Below are 16,651 nucleotides of genomic sequence, written 5' to 3' on the forward strand. Positions count from 1 at the left end.
TAGGTAAAATTTTCATGTGATCAGTATGTGTATGTCCTGTGTTAGTGAGGTGATTTGAAAAGGTTAATTTTACTGATGTACTGAATTGTGTTGGTGAATGAGCATTTGGTTTTGCAGATATATTTAGTGAAATCACAAGAGTATTAATGGTTATATTCCAGCGGTTTAATGTTTAGTAGTTAGTGTTTTAGTAATTTTTCACATAATTTTTTTATTCTGTTTGTTGTCTTGAAGTAACACAGTATCATTACTTCTTGAAAATGGGACAGTTCTATCAACTTACATTAGTATTAATATTAGTTTTATTTACAGTAGTATTGTGTATCTTCTAGATATGTTTTTGGTTCTTGTTGGTATATTGTGTGGTATGTTTTATATGATTGTTGATGAGAAGCTAGTGGAAAAAATAAAATTAATATATGTTTAAAATTTTAGGTTTAATTTCAGAAATGTTTATTTCAGTATGTTTAATTTCAGAAATTAGCTACTCATTCTGGAATGGATTACGCTATAATGACAGGTGGTGATGTAGCTCCCATGGGCAAAGAAGGTGTGACTGCAGTTCATAAAGTGTTTGATTGGGCTTCTAGTTCAAGGAAAGGACTTATTTTATTTATTGATGAAGCTGATGCATTCCTAAGAAAACGTAGCTCTGAAACAATAAGTGAGAATCTCCGAGCAACACTTAATGCATTCCTTTATAGAACCGGTGAACAGAGTTCAAAGTAAGAAAATGCTAATATCTAAAATTAAGGAAAGTTGATTAAAAATTGCTGGTTATGCCAAAATACATTTGTTTTTAATGATTATCTGCAGTAAAATAAGTGAAGTTAAACACTGTGTTTTACCTTTTATGGCCATTTACACTTTTAGTGTAAACTTACTTATTTTAAATTAAATCTTGGTTAGTGAGATTAAAATTTAAAAATGAGTTTTCAGCTGATGTTTAGTCTGAGCTATGTCTGTTTTATTGTTGGTTTAAACTAATTTTTCAGTTTAAAATACGATTTTCCAGTACCAGTTTTAAGTTGCATATGTTATATATAGTTTTATTTTTTAATTATTTAAACTATTACTGAGAGAGTAATATTGGCTCTATAAAAAGTTAATTTTATTTTGAATCAGTTGGAGAGAAGATCTACAAAGTGATTCGGTAATTTATTAAAAATTATGTTCAGATATAATAGCCTACTTTTTATACATCAGTATTAGGTTCTGTTGTATAAAAGTATATACTTCTACAGTCTAGTCTGATGAGGTGGTTTTTGCAATTTTTTAAAGAATAAACAATTGTATTGTATATTTAAAAATATTTTTATAAAATTTTTCTTAAGTATCATCATTCAAGAAATGTATTATTGTAAATATAATGCATGGATAAGCCAGAATGTTTAATTTTATCAAATGTCAGTCTGCTTTATACTTATTTATAGACTTCAAATAATGATCTGACATTCCATTTATTTATTTTGAAATTACTCTCTCTTACTATGAAAGAAACAAAATATAATATATTTCAAATTTTAATTGTAATAACAATAATCTAATTGAAGAAATATTGACTGAAGAATTTATCTGCATTTAATGAACTTAAATTGCTCTACAATACTGGTATGCACCATTATACTTTTGAGTAAACATGCAAAACAAACTCGATAATATACTAGCAGTACTTGCTAACATTTAATGTGCCCCATTGTGGAATGAGTGAAAATGCTGAACTGGCAGTCGTCAGCCCTTGTTTCGTATTTATATAAAATTTTTCACTGTATGGATCATTATTTTTATTATTATATAGTAAGAATTGCTATATAAAGGGTTCGGCAGAATAACTCTCAGATTTGAAATGTAAATAAAATAGTCATTTCCACAAAATTATAAAAAATTAAATATATTCTGAAAGAAGTGTTTGCCTTTTATTTTCACATAACTTTTATTAATTTTTAAATATTATGTCGTTCATATGTCTACCTTCACTATCTGTAAAGGTCTTTAACCTCTCTCTGAAATTTCACGTTACTTTTCTTGTCAAGATTTCAGCCTTTAGATGTCCCCAGAGAAAAACCATGCAGGTCAAAGGATGTTTCCTTGTTTTGAAATAAGATGTTGAGGAAACGCTTCTCTGAGGAAATTCATTGATTGTCTTGCTGTGTGAAGAGTGGCCTCATCTTGTTAAAACCATAATTTTCAGCTTGATTTCCAGATTCATTGTCTTGATAGCAAGAAATAGTGTCACATTTTTAGTAATGTTCAGAAATTACTGTAATGGATTTCCTTTCTTCCTTAAAAACGTTTAGCCCTATTAATCCAAATTCAGCAACTTTGCACCAAACTGTATGTAACTCATTGAGAGTGTAGAGAACACTCATGAAGTTGTAGGGGATTATTTTCTGCCCAGTATCAAAAGTTTTGATTGTTAACACAGTCCAATAAATTAAAATGAGCTTAGTCACTTGATAGCACAATCAAGTTCACTGGAACATTTTCCAGAATATCTGCTAGAAGTAATATGGCTATTCCTGTCAGGTTTATTTAGCTGCTGCATGACCATCATTTGTAAGGATGAAACTGTAAGTGGGTCTATAAAATTCTCCTTACAATTCGATCAGAAATTTGTGACGCAGCAGAGTGTAGCCTACTTGGTGGTTTCTTCTTCAAAACTGAATCTGAATTGTCTTCTTATTGGGTACTGTGGCTTGTTGATCTAGCCGAAAGTGTGAACAAATTAATCGCTATGTGTTGATAATAGAATCACCATTTTTAAAATACATTTCAATAATAAAAGCACAATGCTTACTACTCCATGCCATGGTTGTAACTGAATTGGCAAGTATACACTACAAAATGGCGTGTTGACACCATGCCTTGTGCTATTAGCACTCCACCAGCAGGAGTGGGAAATTGGGGAGTTATTTCTGCCAGACCCTTTGTTACTATATGCAATTTTATTTTATGTTTATATGTTATTTACTTTTCAATTATTCTCTGATGTTTTCTTGTGAGAAATAGCAATTATTTTCTTTCACTCATAAAGTTACAGGATTAAATTTTATAATTGGTAAGAAAGAAATATCTGTCCTGGAAGTGAATTTATTTTATTTTTTGCAATAAGTAAACCTAAATATTTTTAGATATCTGCACATTATTTCGTTTCCCTAAAGCTCTTTAACAAAAGTTACAGCAATTTAGAATATTTTTTGTCCGTTTTAGATATAAAATAGTTTATCTGGTCATTTTTACAAAATAAGTTAAACTCTTCTATATAGAGATTTGGAATAGTTATTTTTATAATTACTTCTATTAATAGTTCATTATTAGAAAATTATTTTTTTTAATTTTGTTAATAGAAACATTAATATAAGAAATAAATGTCTCAAATTGGCATCTCACATCAATAATTCTGAATTTTTATAACTGAAATTTTACACACATATATACACACATGCACACACACACAAACGAAACAAATTTATGCACAGTTAAACAACAAAATATCTATTACAATCAGAGGTTAGAAAAATCACGTAACCCATTTTTAGCCTACAAATTAATATCACAAAAATAACTGGAATTGTTTTAAAAAACCCTGTTTTAATAATTTTTATTTACTGAAGCTTTAATCTCCTTCCATGTACTCTCCATGTGATCGAATGCACTTGTCCTAATAAGCAGTGGTTTTCTCACCGCTAGAAACATTTTATGTGTTTAAATCTATTAAAATTGTTTGGTAAGATTCCAAGATACACAAGTCATAAATTTCTTCAGTACAATGATCTTCAATATTTTACATTGCTAACTTTTTCAAGATTTTTGCCAATTCTAACCGTGGAAGGTCAGGCAGATCTTAGTTTGCTTTCAAGTGACATATCACCTTGTTTGATACTCACGTAAGGAATTGGTTGCTCATAGAGTAGTCACTTTCAGACTCCAAATCGACTTACCTAGCCATAGAGGTGGAAAGTTGCTTTATTAATAAAGTGACAATAATATGTATGCTGACCTCCATGGGGGAGTGGTAGTGCTTCTCTATTCATCTGGAAGGTTTTGGGTTTGAATCCCTGTTTGGCTTGACATTTTTCACATGATACAAAGAATTCTTCTCTCATCAGAGGTGTAATTGAGTGGTTAGCTTGTTATCTAACAAGGAAATAAAGGTTAAAAAGGTTAAAGGTTAAAAAGGAAATAAATAAATATTAGAAGTGTTTTTTTGTTGTTTAAGAGGCAGCTATAATAAAAGGTTTCAGCTAGTATGAAAAAACACATTCAGGCATACATTGAGATAAGCTGTGAATCTTTTTAACATTGGTTGTAACATTTCAAATATTTTTTTCAGAAAATATAATATAATAATAATTAATATGAATATATTAATATCTGAAACAAACTGTGTAAACTACAGGCATTACTACTGTCATTTTTCCTTGCTTGGTTCTTCTGTTTTATGCATTTAATGAATGAGTCGAGACGGTACTTCAACATTTTTGTTGCTTTCTCAATACTTCCATATGTTAATCCATACTGACTAGAAAATTTCTAATTGAATTACTTGAACGTACTATGAATGTTGAACCACTGGCAAAATTTCATCAACTAAAAAACAGTTTAATGTCTTCAACAAATTTAATGTGTAACATATGTCTGTAGAGAGAAGTTATTTAATTAGAGGTAGTTATTTTTTTGGGCGCTTTACCATCTGGGTACAACTGAGGAAAGTTTTATAGCATTTCATGAATTTTAAATAAGCCTCAGGCTAAATAAAAAATGTCTGCTTGTTACACATTTAACACAGGCTGTTTAGTGGTGAATGATTAACTTCTCTATCATTATCAGTTTTGCTGAATGTCAGAAATGTTCCAGATATTCTCAAAAACTGCAAATATTGGGTTGTTTGACTTTTCAGTTGCCTGTTTTAATTATACAAACCCTGCCATATAAATAAATATATGCATATATACTCTGGCATACCAAACATTCTTTTATGTAGATTTTCCTTTTAAAAATTACAAATAATAACATTTGATTATTTAATAAATTATACTTGCACAAATGACACTATTACTATCGTGTATTACTGTCACAATTACTTATTAGTAATGAAACAGACAAATGGCTGTAGAAAAATTATTATTTATTCAATGGCAATGGAGCTATTGCTACTTTTCAATATAGTCCCTAAATTTAGACACTTGTTTTATCTTTCTGTGAGATTTCTTATTTCAGTAGTAAAAAATTGATCACATTGGTGTTTGATAGATAGATTCTTAGCCTTTTCAACCTGCTGCTCATTGTTGTCAAGCATTGTGAGATGTAAAAACTTATTTTTAAAACAAAAAATCACATTGTGAAAGATTGTGTAACTCATTCCAGCCCAATTTTGGAATAGCTTCCTATGTTTTTTGAGCGGTATGGGAGGCATTATCATGGAGAAGAATTACGCCTTTTGAGATTGAATCTGGGTATTTCCTCCATTTTGCTGGTTTCACTTTTCTAGCACGTCACAATAGTACTCATTGTTGATTGTACATTGTTCTTCCAAAAAATCTCAATAAATTGATCCTTTATAGTTCCAAAACATTGTTAGCATCACTTAATTGACTGACACATATGTTTTGAATTTCTTCCTGATGGATGAACTCTAATGTTTTCATAACATATTCTTGGGTTTTGGATTTTGGCTCAAAATGGTGAGAATTCATCATAAGTTTCATCACAAGTTGTTATGCGATAAAAATTATAATCTTCTGCTAAAAACCATTGTTGGTCATTCCTTGTCAAGTGGACCAGGGGTCCCCAGTTGACAAACTCCAAACTTCATCAAATATTACATGGACATTCACTGTGGTCTTAAATGCCATTTTACCAAATTGTAGCTGTGTATCTGCTATTGTTGATTTTTTGTAATCTCTTGAAGAAATTGTACTTACTGGTAGTTCGTGCATACATGCAAAAAACAGACTTATAATTTTGAAGACAATAATAAAGCTATAGGTTTGAGTTTAATACTTTTGGTTAACATTTTATGCTGAATTCAAATATGATATTTACAAGTTTCTTTTAGCACCAGGTTTTGAAATATAAAAGGTGAAATTCAGCTAAAAAGTTTTTGCGACATTTTGTAAGTCAGATTGAGCTTATTTAAATCCTTATCTATTACTCTAATCGAAACGAGACTTTGAAACCTGAAAAAGGACATAATTGTGTGTAACATCTTAAAGTTTCAAAGCAACTGGAGGCTTATGTCAGGAGATATTCATCATCAAATTTAGTCAAAAATTTTTTAGCTTGATTTTTTACCTACCTTTGAAAGCTTATATCTTAGGTATACCTTCTTAGATTTTACTAGTTTTGTAATAGTTAGAAAGAGTAACTTTTAAACTAAAATCCATGCAGTTTGTTTTTTGGCTCGTATTTTATAAGGGGCAGAAAGCAAAGTTGAAATATAATGCATCTTTCATAAGGGAACAAGTTTTATGGCTTAAATGAAATTCAGTATTAATGATTTAATGTCTGTAATTTTTATGGATGAAGTGAATACTCTCTAGTAGAAAGTTTTTTTTGAACCTCTCTTTTAGCCAATTCTTGCCTACATTGTGGGCATAACTTTAGACCTGGCTTGAAGTCATAATTTATTAAAGTTTTCACTCTGTCAACAGAATCAATATCAATAGGCCACAATCCTTTTCTGGCTTTGTGAGACTCTTTTCCAAGTGGATTACAGTAGTTCTTCTGTAGGAATTGAAACTTCATCAGCAAAATAGCTTTATGATAGAAATGTACGTCAGCATCTTCATTAAAACTAATTCCAGATTGCGACTGTAAATGTTTTTTTGTCTATTACTGATAGTTCTTTCACAGACAACAAAAAAAGCTTTTTTCCTTATAAACGTTAAAGACATGGCATTCAAAGCCATCAGACTTGCCAAAATGGCAAGAGCCAAGAACTTCACTCATTTTAAAACAATTCAAAACACAGTTGGAGATAACAATAAATGTCAAAACTGATTATAGAAGCTATTCACTAACAACTACGCTAATTCACAAAAAGTTGATGCTTATATACTCTTTCTTCAAAATAAAGAACATTCTAGAATGTTCTAGAAGTGGGATTTTCCAGAATATTCCAGAAATTTTTGGAATGTTTTGGAGATGGAGTTTTACAGAATGTTCTAGAATTTTTTTTAAATGGATTTTTTCACATCAGCATAAAAAATTCTACAGTAGTCATTTTCTGGAACATTACGCATTTTTTTTCAAGAAATTGTAAATTTTAGAACATTCTTTAAAAACTAATAATATTCTGAAGCATTGAATGTTTTTCCACCTTCAGCTGTTTTAATTAAGTAGAAATGTCCACAGATTAAAAATCTATCACATGCAAAAGATTAATTATCTTTGAAAAGGTTTTTCTTACTTATTATAATATACGAGTCAAAAAACAAAATGCATGGATTATGTTGTTTAAAAACTTCCCTTTCCACCTATTATAAAACTAACAAAATCTGAGGTGTGGTATACCTGAGATATAAGCCTTTGAAGATCGGCCAAAAATCATGATAAAATATTTTTGACCAAATTTGGCGATGGATTTCTCCTGACATAAGATTCCAATTGCTTTAAATCTGCAGGATCCTACACATAATTATTCCCTATTTCAAATTTAAAAATCTCATTCTGATTAAAGAATTAGATAAGGAGATATATAAGCTCAAACTTTGACTTTCAAAATGTTGTGACAAGTTTTTGGTTGAATTTCAGTTACTATATCTCAAAACCAGGATCCAAAAGAAAGTTGTGACTAACATATTCACGATAAACCATAAAAAGTTAACCAACAGTACCAAAATTTGAATCTGTATCTTTATTATTGCTGGCAAAATTGTTAGTCAGGATAACAATTTTTACATGTGTCCACAAATTATAAGTAAGTATCCCTTTTTCAAGAGGCCACGAAAAATCAGTCATAGCAGATAAAGAACTGCACGTTAGTAAAATGGCATTTCAGACCATGGGGAACCTCTACAAAAAATTTATATTTGGAAAATATATTCCAATTATATTTGGAAATTGTCACCTGGCGACAATTTTCAAAACTGAACCACTTGACATGGAATGACGCTTATGTAAGTTCATGCAAATAGATATCTTTGTGATTTTGAATCAGCTATCTCAGAATTCACCTCAAAATATTTTGCTGTAGTTCAGTTTATCATAGTTAATGGGACGGACAGCACTGATTGTCACACTACAAATTTCAAAGTTTCCTTAAATTTTTATGCATCTATCCTTGAAAATAAGATCATTAATATGATTTTGCAAAGCTCAGTCAAAAATCTCACTGCTATAATGAAATATATATATATATATATATATATATATATGAAATACATTATTTTTCTTATATACGCAGAAGAAATATATCTTATATTTGCAGAAGAAAATATTTCTTCCGCTATTTTAAGAATCAGTTAATATACTTTTTACCATACTGTTTTAACATCTGCAAGTGAATTTTTGCCAGTTTCACAAAATCTTCAGAAAATAAAAATATTGTCACAGTATGTTATTTTTCCATGGTAATGTTTCAAGTGGAGCTGAAATTTTTAAATAAACAAAAGAGGATTATAATAATGAAAATTCTTTTTGAACAGCTGATATTTTCCAAAATTGAACATCAGACAGTTAAAGTATTATATAGTAGTTTTTCTGCAGTTTTCATTTGAATGGCCTTGAACCAATCCTCACCAATTAAGTAAAGAACTGATTTTAATGAAACATAACTTTGTTACTAATGAAAAAATTGTTACTAGTCATTAAAATATCAATAATATACATGTCTTCATGGCACTAGTTGTGAAATAACGGGGGAACAAAATCTATTTACTTTGGGTCCATGTGAATGCACATTTTCTGAAGATACTGATAAATGAATATTTACTTAAATTAATAGATTAATTCAGCTTAATTCATTATTATTCATTAGGTTCAATTAATTCATTATTTTTTGTAGTGAGGATGATGAATTCCACAATTAAAATAAAATTTTCAGATTGAAATTTTAGTTTTTAATTTATGATTTCTTATGTTCAGCAACAACATTGAGAAATTGCATAACTGTTTTTCTTAATATAATCAATCAGTAATTGTAACTTTTCAGGTTTATGTTGGTGCTAGCTAGTAATACTCCAGAACAATTTGATTGGGCAGTTAATGACAGACTTGATGAAATGGTTGAGTTTTACTTACCGGGATTAAAAGAAAGAGAGCGACTTGTTAGACTCTATTTTGATAAATTTGTATTACAGCCCGCTATGGAAGGAAATAGGTTTGTGTTATTACTTTTTTAAATTTTATTTTTAAAATGTAAGTAGATTTTTGACTTTGTTAACTGCTGTGTAGAAGCTTTTAATAATTTTTTTTTTTTTTATATGTCTGACCTAGGTTTTCTACATTTATGAATTAAACTCCTGAACAATTTCCTTTTAACTTTTGATTGTGAACTATTTTAATAATTTACTGTCATGTTTTTTTTTTTTTTTTACATGCCCAAATTATATAACTAATGTAAAGTAATATGCCTAAACATTATTTAAAAATGTCTAATCGATTGAGTTGGTGGTAGCTTTAAATAAAATTATATGAATGGTTATTAAATTACAAATTTTCTATTTCTTCAGTCAGATTGCAGTTATTCTTACTTCTTTTATTTGTACCTTTTTTTTAATTATAGATTTTCATTAGCTAATTTTGTTGAAAGAAAAACAGTATAAGTGAACTACTAATTCAATTCTGATTGATTTATTCCACTTATTAAATGAAAATGTATTCAATTTTTCTTTTTTATCTTCATCATCATTATTATTATTATTATTATTATTATTATTATTAATTAATTATTTTGCTATAAGAATGCTTGTGGGATTTTAGCTGTTAAGCAAATCTAAATGGCTGTCATATCACATAACCAACCTTGTTATATTAATTCTACATCGAAGCACTTATTCATGAATGTTAATTAAGAACACTGATTAGTCATATTTTTAAATATATTCTTTATTACCTGTGTAATGTTGAGTACATGTTTTATGTGTAATAATTGTATTGTGTTACTGATTGTGTGACTGTGTAGTTCAATATAATAAGAATAACTAATTACAATAATACATTTTAAACATAGCTTAATATAATCACCTGGTAACTATGCCAGCAACATAACAAACTAGTTTACATTTACATAAAGAAGAACAATAGTAAATATCTTTATATTAAAAATAAAGAGGAAAGAAGCATATGAGGCTGACCGGACTTAATGTTGATTTTACATTATATTCTGTTCGTCCTACTAAGAGGTAGGTAATAGGTATGAAAGAGAACATTCGCTGTAGAAGTGAAATTCCATCTAAATCCCTTGCACCTGAATTCAGATAAACCTAAGAGAGAATTTTAACCTTATAAAATATAAGAAGAATAATAAGTTACTATTTTTGTAATTTTTTACAGTTGCTGTTTATTTTAATTGTTTCTTCCTCAAAAGAGGAGGAGCTTTGCTGTTTTATGAGGTGCAGTAATTTTTTTAATTTTTTCTTTGATTTCTTATGTTGCATCTCAGACGTTTGAAATTAGCCCAATTTGACTACAGCAAGTTATGTTCAGAAATGGCAATTCTAATGGAAGGCCTTTCTGGTAGAGAAATTGCCAAACTAGGAGCAGCATGGCAAGCAGCTGCTTTTGCATCAGAAGATGGTATACTGACCGACAAAATGGTTATGGACAAATGTCTCGATGCTATTCAACAGCACAGGCAAAAGGTAAAAAATTTATTTTGTTATATAATAGCAAGCATCAAGGTTAAAATATTTGTTTGTGAATACCCAAATTTTGTTGACATGTAACTTACAATTCAACAAAGCCCTTCTTAAATTTCAACATGGCTGCCTTTTTTAGTATAGTTAGTTTATTTACTGTTTGATCAGTAGTGTATCTATTGCAGACATCTTTACAAACTAGTGAGCTTTTTTTAAACAAATGTATAATTGTTTGCTGCTTCTGTGTATGTGAAATAATGATTAAATTTTTAATTTCAGTTTGGTTTAACTTATTTCTATTTTAATTTTCAGAGAATCAACAATTTCCAATTTTTTCTTTTAATTTTGTAGTAAATAATGTAATACTGTTTGTATTTCTTATAATGAAATTCAGTTTTCATTATTTCATTTAAATTATTATTTCAGAATTTCCTATCGCTGAATTTTTCTCCCTTCAAAAATTTACATGCGTGTAATAAACAGTCAACATAAATACAATAAAAGATGTTCACTGTTTCATCCAATTTTATCAGTAATATATTTTGAATGTTCTTTGTTGTTAAGTGTTCTCTAGTAGTAGTATACAGAGTATCCGGAAAGTCTAGAAACAGCTTAATTATATAAAATACCAAGTGTGACTACGTTACCAGAATAAATGTAGTTGATTACTGTATCTAAGAAATTACTCTGGGTTGTGTTTAAAATTGCTATTGGTCACCTTGGATCTGCCATATTGAATTCAACTTTATTTTTTTTAATGGCATGATTGTCATATTACACTTGATTTCAATGTAGATTTGAACGGGAAAAATTTTTGTAAAAACCTTCCATCCGTAGCTTCATCAGTGTTTTAGATACTAACCATTAAAGAGTGTCCAGATCAGAGTAAAATGGTCATCCCCAACCTACATTCAAGATAAATATTTTCGGTAGAACGGGGGATAATTACACATCACATAACATTGTATTTTCATGTTGGAAACTATTCTGCATACCATTCTCCAAAATTTCTTCTCATTAGTTAATTATTCAAAATTTATCTTTATGATATTTGATAAAAGAATTCTAACAGAATTAGTAAGTTTAATTAAATAATTTAAAAAAAATTGTTTTTTTTTTTTTTTTTTATAAAAAGTATTTTTTTAAGTAAATGAGAACGTAATAAACACATACCATATATGTACTAAAATCACAACAGATGTTCAAAGTGGCCTCCTCCTATTTGTTGACAAAATCTTGTATATATGTGAAAATTATGTACAGGATCTGAATTGATTTTCTTGAGATTTCAGCAGCTGTATAGTCACACTCAATTTTCTATAATTAAGCGGTTTCCAGACTTTTTAGACAATCTACATTTTCTCACTTTACTGCTTATATTATGTATTGTGATGTGACTATTCCTATCTTTGCCTCTTTACCAGTCATTACATTATAAACTTTTGTAACTATCTGTTATTGCTCATCCTGGCTGCATGATCAAAGCTTGTCAACTGTTCGCATTCCATAGTTATCATAAAAATTCTATCTTGTGTAAGTCTTATATAAGTCTTCTGCGTTCCTTATTCTTCCTCCTCTACATTTCTTTACAGACATCAAAAAATCCACCAGAGATCTGTTCTGTAGTCTTTGCTCCACTATTCATGTTTCCGACCTACGCAGCACCACACTTTTCAAGGTTGTCTTATAAGTAATAGTCTTTGTTCCATTAATGGTACCTTTACTCCACAAAATAGAGTTTAAAATAATTTTAGTTTTCCTACCCAAAGTAATTTTTTCTTTACTTTCAATTTAGAAGTGTTTATTCCTGGTTTACATTGAGTAATAATAAAATTATTTATTTACTTTACATTATTATTCTTTTACCATGTAATAATTCATCAATATTTTTTTAACAAATCTTGTTTTTAAAACTCATTTTTGATACTATCCAACAAATTTCTTGCAAATTTAGTACCTATTCTATTCTATGTTGTTATTATTTCATCATCCATGAATAAAAGATAGTCTACATTTTATTATTAATATTTTCAGAAAGAAATATATTTCTAATCCAGTTTTTACTCTTAAAATCTGAATGAGAACATTTCTCATTCAGATTTTAATTACTGTCTCCAGTGTAAGACATTCCCAATCTATAATAGTTTGGAACATTTGTGTCAGGTTCAATTTCAATTTGACATACTTAACATCATTTCTTTTACTTCGGTAAAAGGATCTATCAATATATTTGAAATGCCCCTTCTATAGCATTTTCTTGAAACCTTGTATAAATTTTTTCCAGAAATAAAAAATAAAATTGTGACATTTATTCATCTATGTATTTCTCTGGAATTATCTTCAGATAAAAATGTAGAGTACAGAAGACCTGTCCTCTGCTACTCCTTTCTATCAAACTGGGTCTATCCATTTTATTACTTTCCAAATATTTTCATTAGTTCACTTGTTATTTTAACATTGTATTTCATTTAAACTATTTTAAATAATAAACCTTCCTTTTTCCAGTATACAACACCTACCTTGTATTTAGTCTGTATATGAAGAAGGTTCTTAAAACAATTTAAAAGCTGAAATTTTCTGCAGCAAACAAGATGTTCTCTTTCAGATTTGCCAGTATTTTTATTCACAATAGATAGGTTAACATTTTAAAAAATGTTAATCTGTTGAAAATCGTTAAATATGCTACAATTTCTTGAAATTTAGTGTTTACAGTAGAAATCATTTAGGTTGGTTGTAGATGATGTAGCCAAAATAATTGGATGTGTTTTACTGCCCCCTTTTTTTTAAACATCTTGGTTAATTTCATTCTGAAAACATCATGTAATTAATGATTTAGGATATAATATCATCTGAATAACCCATTAAGTTAATGTCATTATTCAATTTAATGTTTATCTTTTTTTACATGTAATTGAAACCTTTTTATAGAAATTTTTTCTATAACCAGTTCTGTTTGTACTTTGCAATGTTCTGTCAAATCTTGTAATATATTGTAGAATATTCCACCACATTTTATTTAAAACAAATATTATAATTTTTTTTTTATTCTTATTATAGTGTATAATCAAAAAGTAGCATGAAGAAAATTAGTACTTTGCTAAAACTAATGCCAATAACTAGAAAACCAGTAATTATGCCAATAGCATATTGTTTAAGGTTAGGTAATTTTATTACTGAAGAAAGTGATTTTTGTTTAAAATCACTTTTGCACTAATACTAGAACATTTATATGCAATAAATTGTGTATAGATGTTCTTAAATTCATATTGCATTGTTGTTCATTTCAGTGGTAGCATGTATTTGAGTTCTTTGATTTTTTTTTAGGTTGACTGGCAAAGTGAACAAGAAAAACGAGAATCAAAATCTTTGACTTCACAATATTCATCAGCAAAAGATTCCATTTTTAAACCGACAGTTTCATCACCTACTTCATCCGTAGACACACAAAAAGTAGCTACTGTATCTGCAGGGAAAAGCTAGTTGTTAAAGTAAGCAAATAATAAATTAATTCATATCAATGAAAATATAATACATGTTAGGAATTATGTTGTATAAGTGAAGTTCTATGGAAAACAAAGGGAGAATACTCTTCCATTATTTGATTGATCCCTTGGAAAACAGTGATTGGAACATGAATTGTGGTTTTCGTAGGGCAACATGTAATATTATACAAAAATTTAAATTCTTAATGAAATTAATTCTTTTGTTACAATATCGTTCTATTCTGTGCTATGTTAAGTTAGTTAAATTAAAGAAAAATTCATCTGTCTTTTTGTTTATTTTATTGTCATCTTGAAGGTTAGTACATTTAATTTCTGTTTGTAAAACTGATATTTTAGAAAATAGTGCATTAGTATTATTTACAAATTTTAACTAAATAATTTGTGTTCCTCTGTTCTTTAACTGTTGTGTATTGTAACAATCAGCTTTTTTTATAATTATTATTATATTAATCAACTAAACTCTTAATTTTCTCTAAAATACTATACGTACCTCATTTTGATCAGTTTCTTTTATTTATTTATTTACAACAGGATAACAATTGCCCAATACTGAATTTATAACAGTTTTATTTACACTTTGTATATTAAGTTATTACAAGTTAATAAGTTTTTTGTTTAGATTAAAAGATATTCCATTAAATAAGAATACCCTGTTGATTGCTGGTCGGTCTAGTATATACTTTTTAAGGGACATTAATGCTTTAAACTAGTAAACTTTACTGCTTTAATTTCGTGTTATTTTGATAGACTGTTAATATGAAATAAAGCCGAAATGATCTGACAAATTTTGATAAGTTCACTAATTTATCTATGTTTGCTATACTAGGTGGCAAATAATGCCAGGTCAAGAGATGCTAAAATTATTTTATTTCAAATATAGTAATTGCATTGCAGTCGCTTTTAAGTCTTAATTATAAATTAAGTAAAGACATAAAATTCTTATCTAAGTTGAGGAAATAACATATTATATAAATCCATGCATGGGAAAAATGTTTAAAAGATAGAGTGGTTTTTTAGTGATTCCTGAAAGTGTGATATGAAGTTGGCCAAACCAGATACATAAAAAATAATACAAAGCTTCATTAATTCAAAAATTCAATTAATCAATAAAAAATTTACTGTAATTACTTGGCCTCTAAGCTATATATATATATATATATATATATATATATCATTTTTTTCCCCCACTTTTATAATGTACATTTTAACGAAAAGATGACCACGAAATTATAGAGATGTTTAGAGAAATTAATTCTTTCATCATGAGTCATTAGTTTATCTGTATGACATTGAATTAAAACATGTGAGTGCTCAGTGTATGATTATATTTTTATTAATTTTGGTAGGCATGTTCTATGTTAGACAGATTCTGGCTAAATTTTATCGTTCTTTATTTTCAATTTGCAGAAAATACTTTTAAAATGGTAAAACTTTTTATCTTGTAAAATTAAGTGTTACATTTTTTTCTGTAATTGTGATTAAGCAGTGAGAAAGCAACATTTTAGTTGTGTTTGAAATAACATGATTTAAGACTATGAATTAGCTGATGTTTTAGGCGAATTGACGTTATTACGGTCAGTACTGTTAAAAACATTTTAATTCAAGCTTCACATATTATATAAATTGCTTTTAGGATTAGGTGCTTGAAGGTTAAACAAAAAAAAATAATAAGTTATGTTTTTCTTTTTGTTTTAGGTAACTTCTAGTCATTAGTGATGTTTGGTATAGCTTTGTTGATGATGTATTGTGTTACATAAGGTTAAAGTGTTATGTTAGCCAGTGATTGGCTGTATGACTTTGTTTTCTGTACAAAAACAGCAGTTTATTGAACTTAGCAATTCATTGGATGTTGTAGAAACCAGTGATGTTAGTGTTACAGGGCACTGATATTTTTGTTACCTCGACAGCTGTTACTATTATTATGTATGTTTGTTAAGAAATATTATGTGTTCTTTTGTTATCAGTTATAAAAATCAATATTTTAGAAAAAAAATATATAAATGAAATAGATAAAATACACTCTGTTAAGTATAAATAGAGGTATAAAGGTAATTGAAAATGTTGTATTTCAACCTTCCTTTTTTTTCATTGATTTCAGAGAGAAAGTCTCATTTATTGATTTAAAATTTAACATTTTCCCTGTGAAATGTTAATAGAGAAATTGCAAGGGGTAGTATTTTTTGCTTTTAAATTGTGAAATTCTACATATGGTATTTCCTGAAGATTTTTTATAATGGAAAACATTGTGTCATAGGGCAGTGTGTCCTGTCCTACGTGTAACCGTATTTATTCTTATGTATAAATAAACATAATAAAATGCTTTAAAAGCTCAGACATTTCTTTGCA

General features: G+C 28.4%; 1 protein-coding gene across 1 annotated transcript in view; it reads left to right on the forward strand.

Moving 5' to 3' along the window:
- bor (ATPase family AAA domain containing bor) overlaps window positions 1–16,357 on the forward strand; it is a 41,191-nt gene extending 24,834 nt beyond the window's left edge. Inside the window, exons 8-12 of the mRNA XM_075357098.1 lie at window positions 478–725; window positions 9,155–9,322; window positions 10,607–10,805; window positions 14,127–14,290; window positions 16,001–16,357. Of these exons, the coding sequence (XP_075213213.1) occupies window positions 478–725; window positions 9,155–9,322; window positions 10,607–10,805; window positions 14,127–14,282 (771 nt within the window). The 3' untranslated portion in view covers window positions 14,283–14,290; window positions 16,001–16,357. The remainder of the gene's footprint in view (window positions 1–477; window positions 726–9,154; window positions 9,323–10,606; window positions 10,806–14,126; window positions 14,291–16,000) is intronic.
- The last annotated feature ends 294 nt before the right edge of the window (window positions 16,358–16,651 follow it).

The sequence above is a fragment of the Lycorma delicatula genome, chromosome 2 (genome assembly GCF_047948215.1).
Source record: "Lycorma delicatula isolate Av1 chromosome 2, ASM4794821v1, whole genome shotgun sequence".
NCBI classification, from domain to species: domain Eukaryota; kingdom Metazoa; phylum Arthropoda; class Insecta; order Hemiptera; family Fulgoridae; genus Lycorma; species Lycorma delicatula.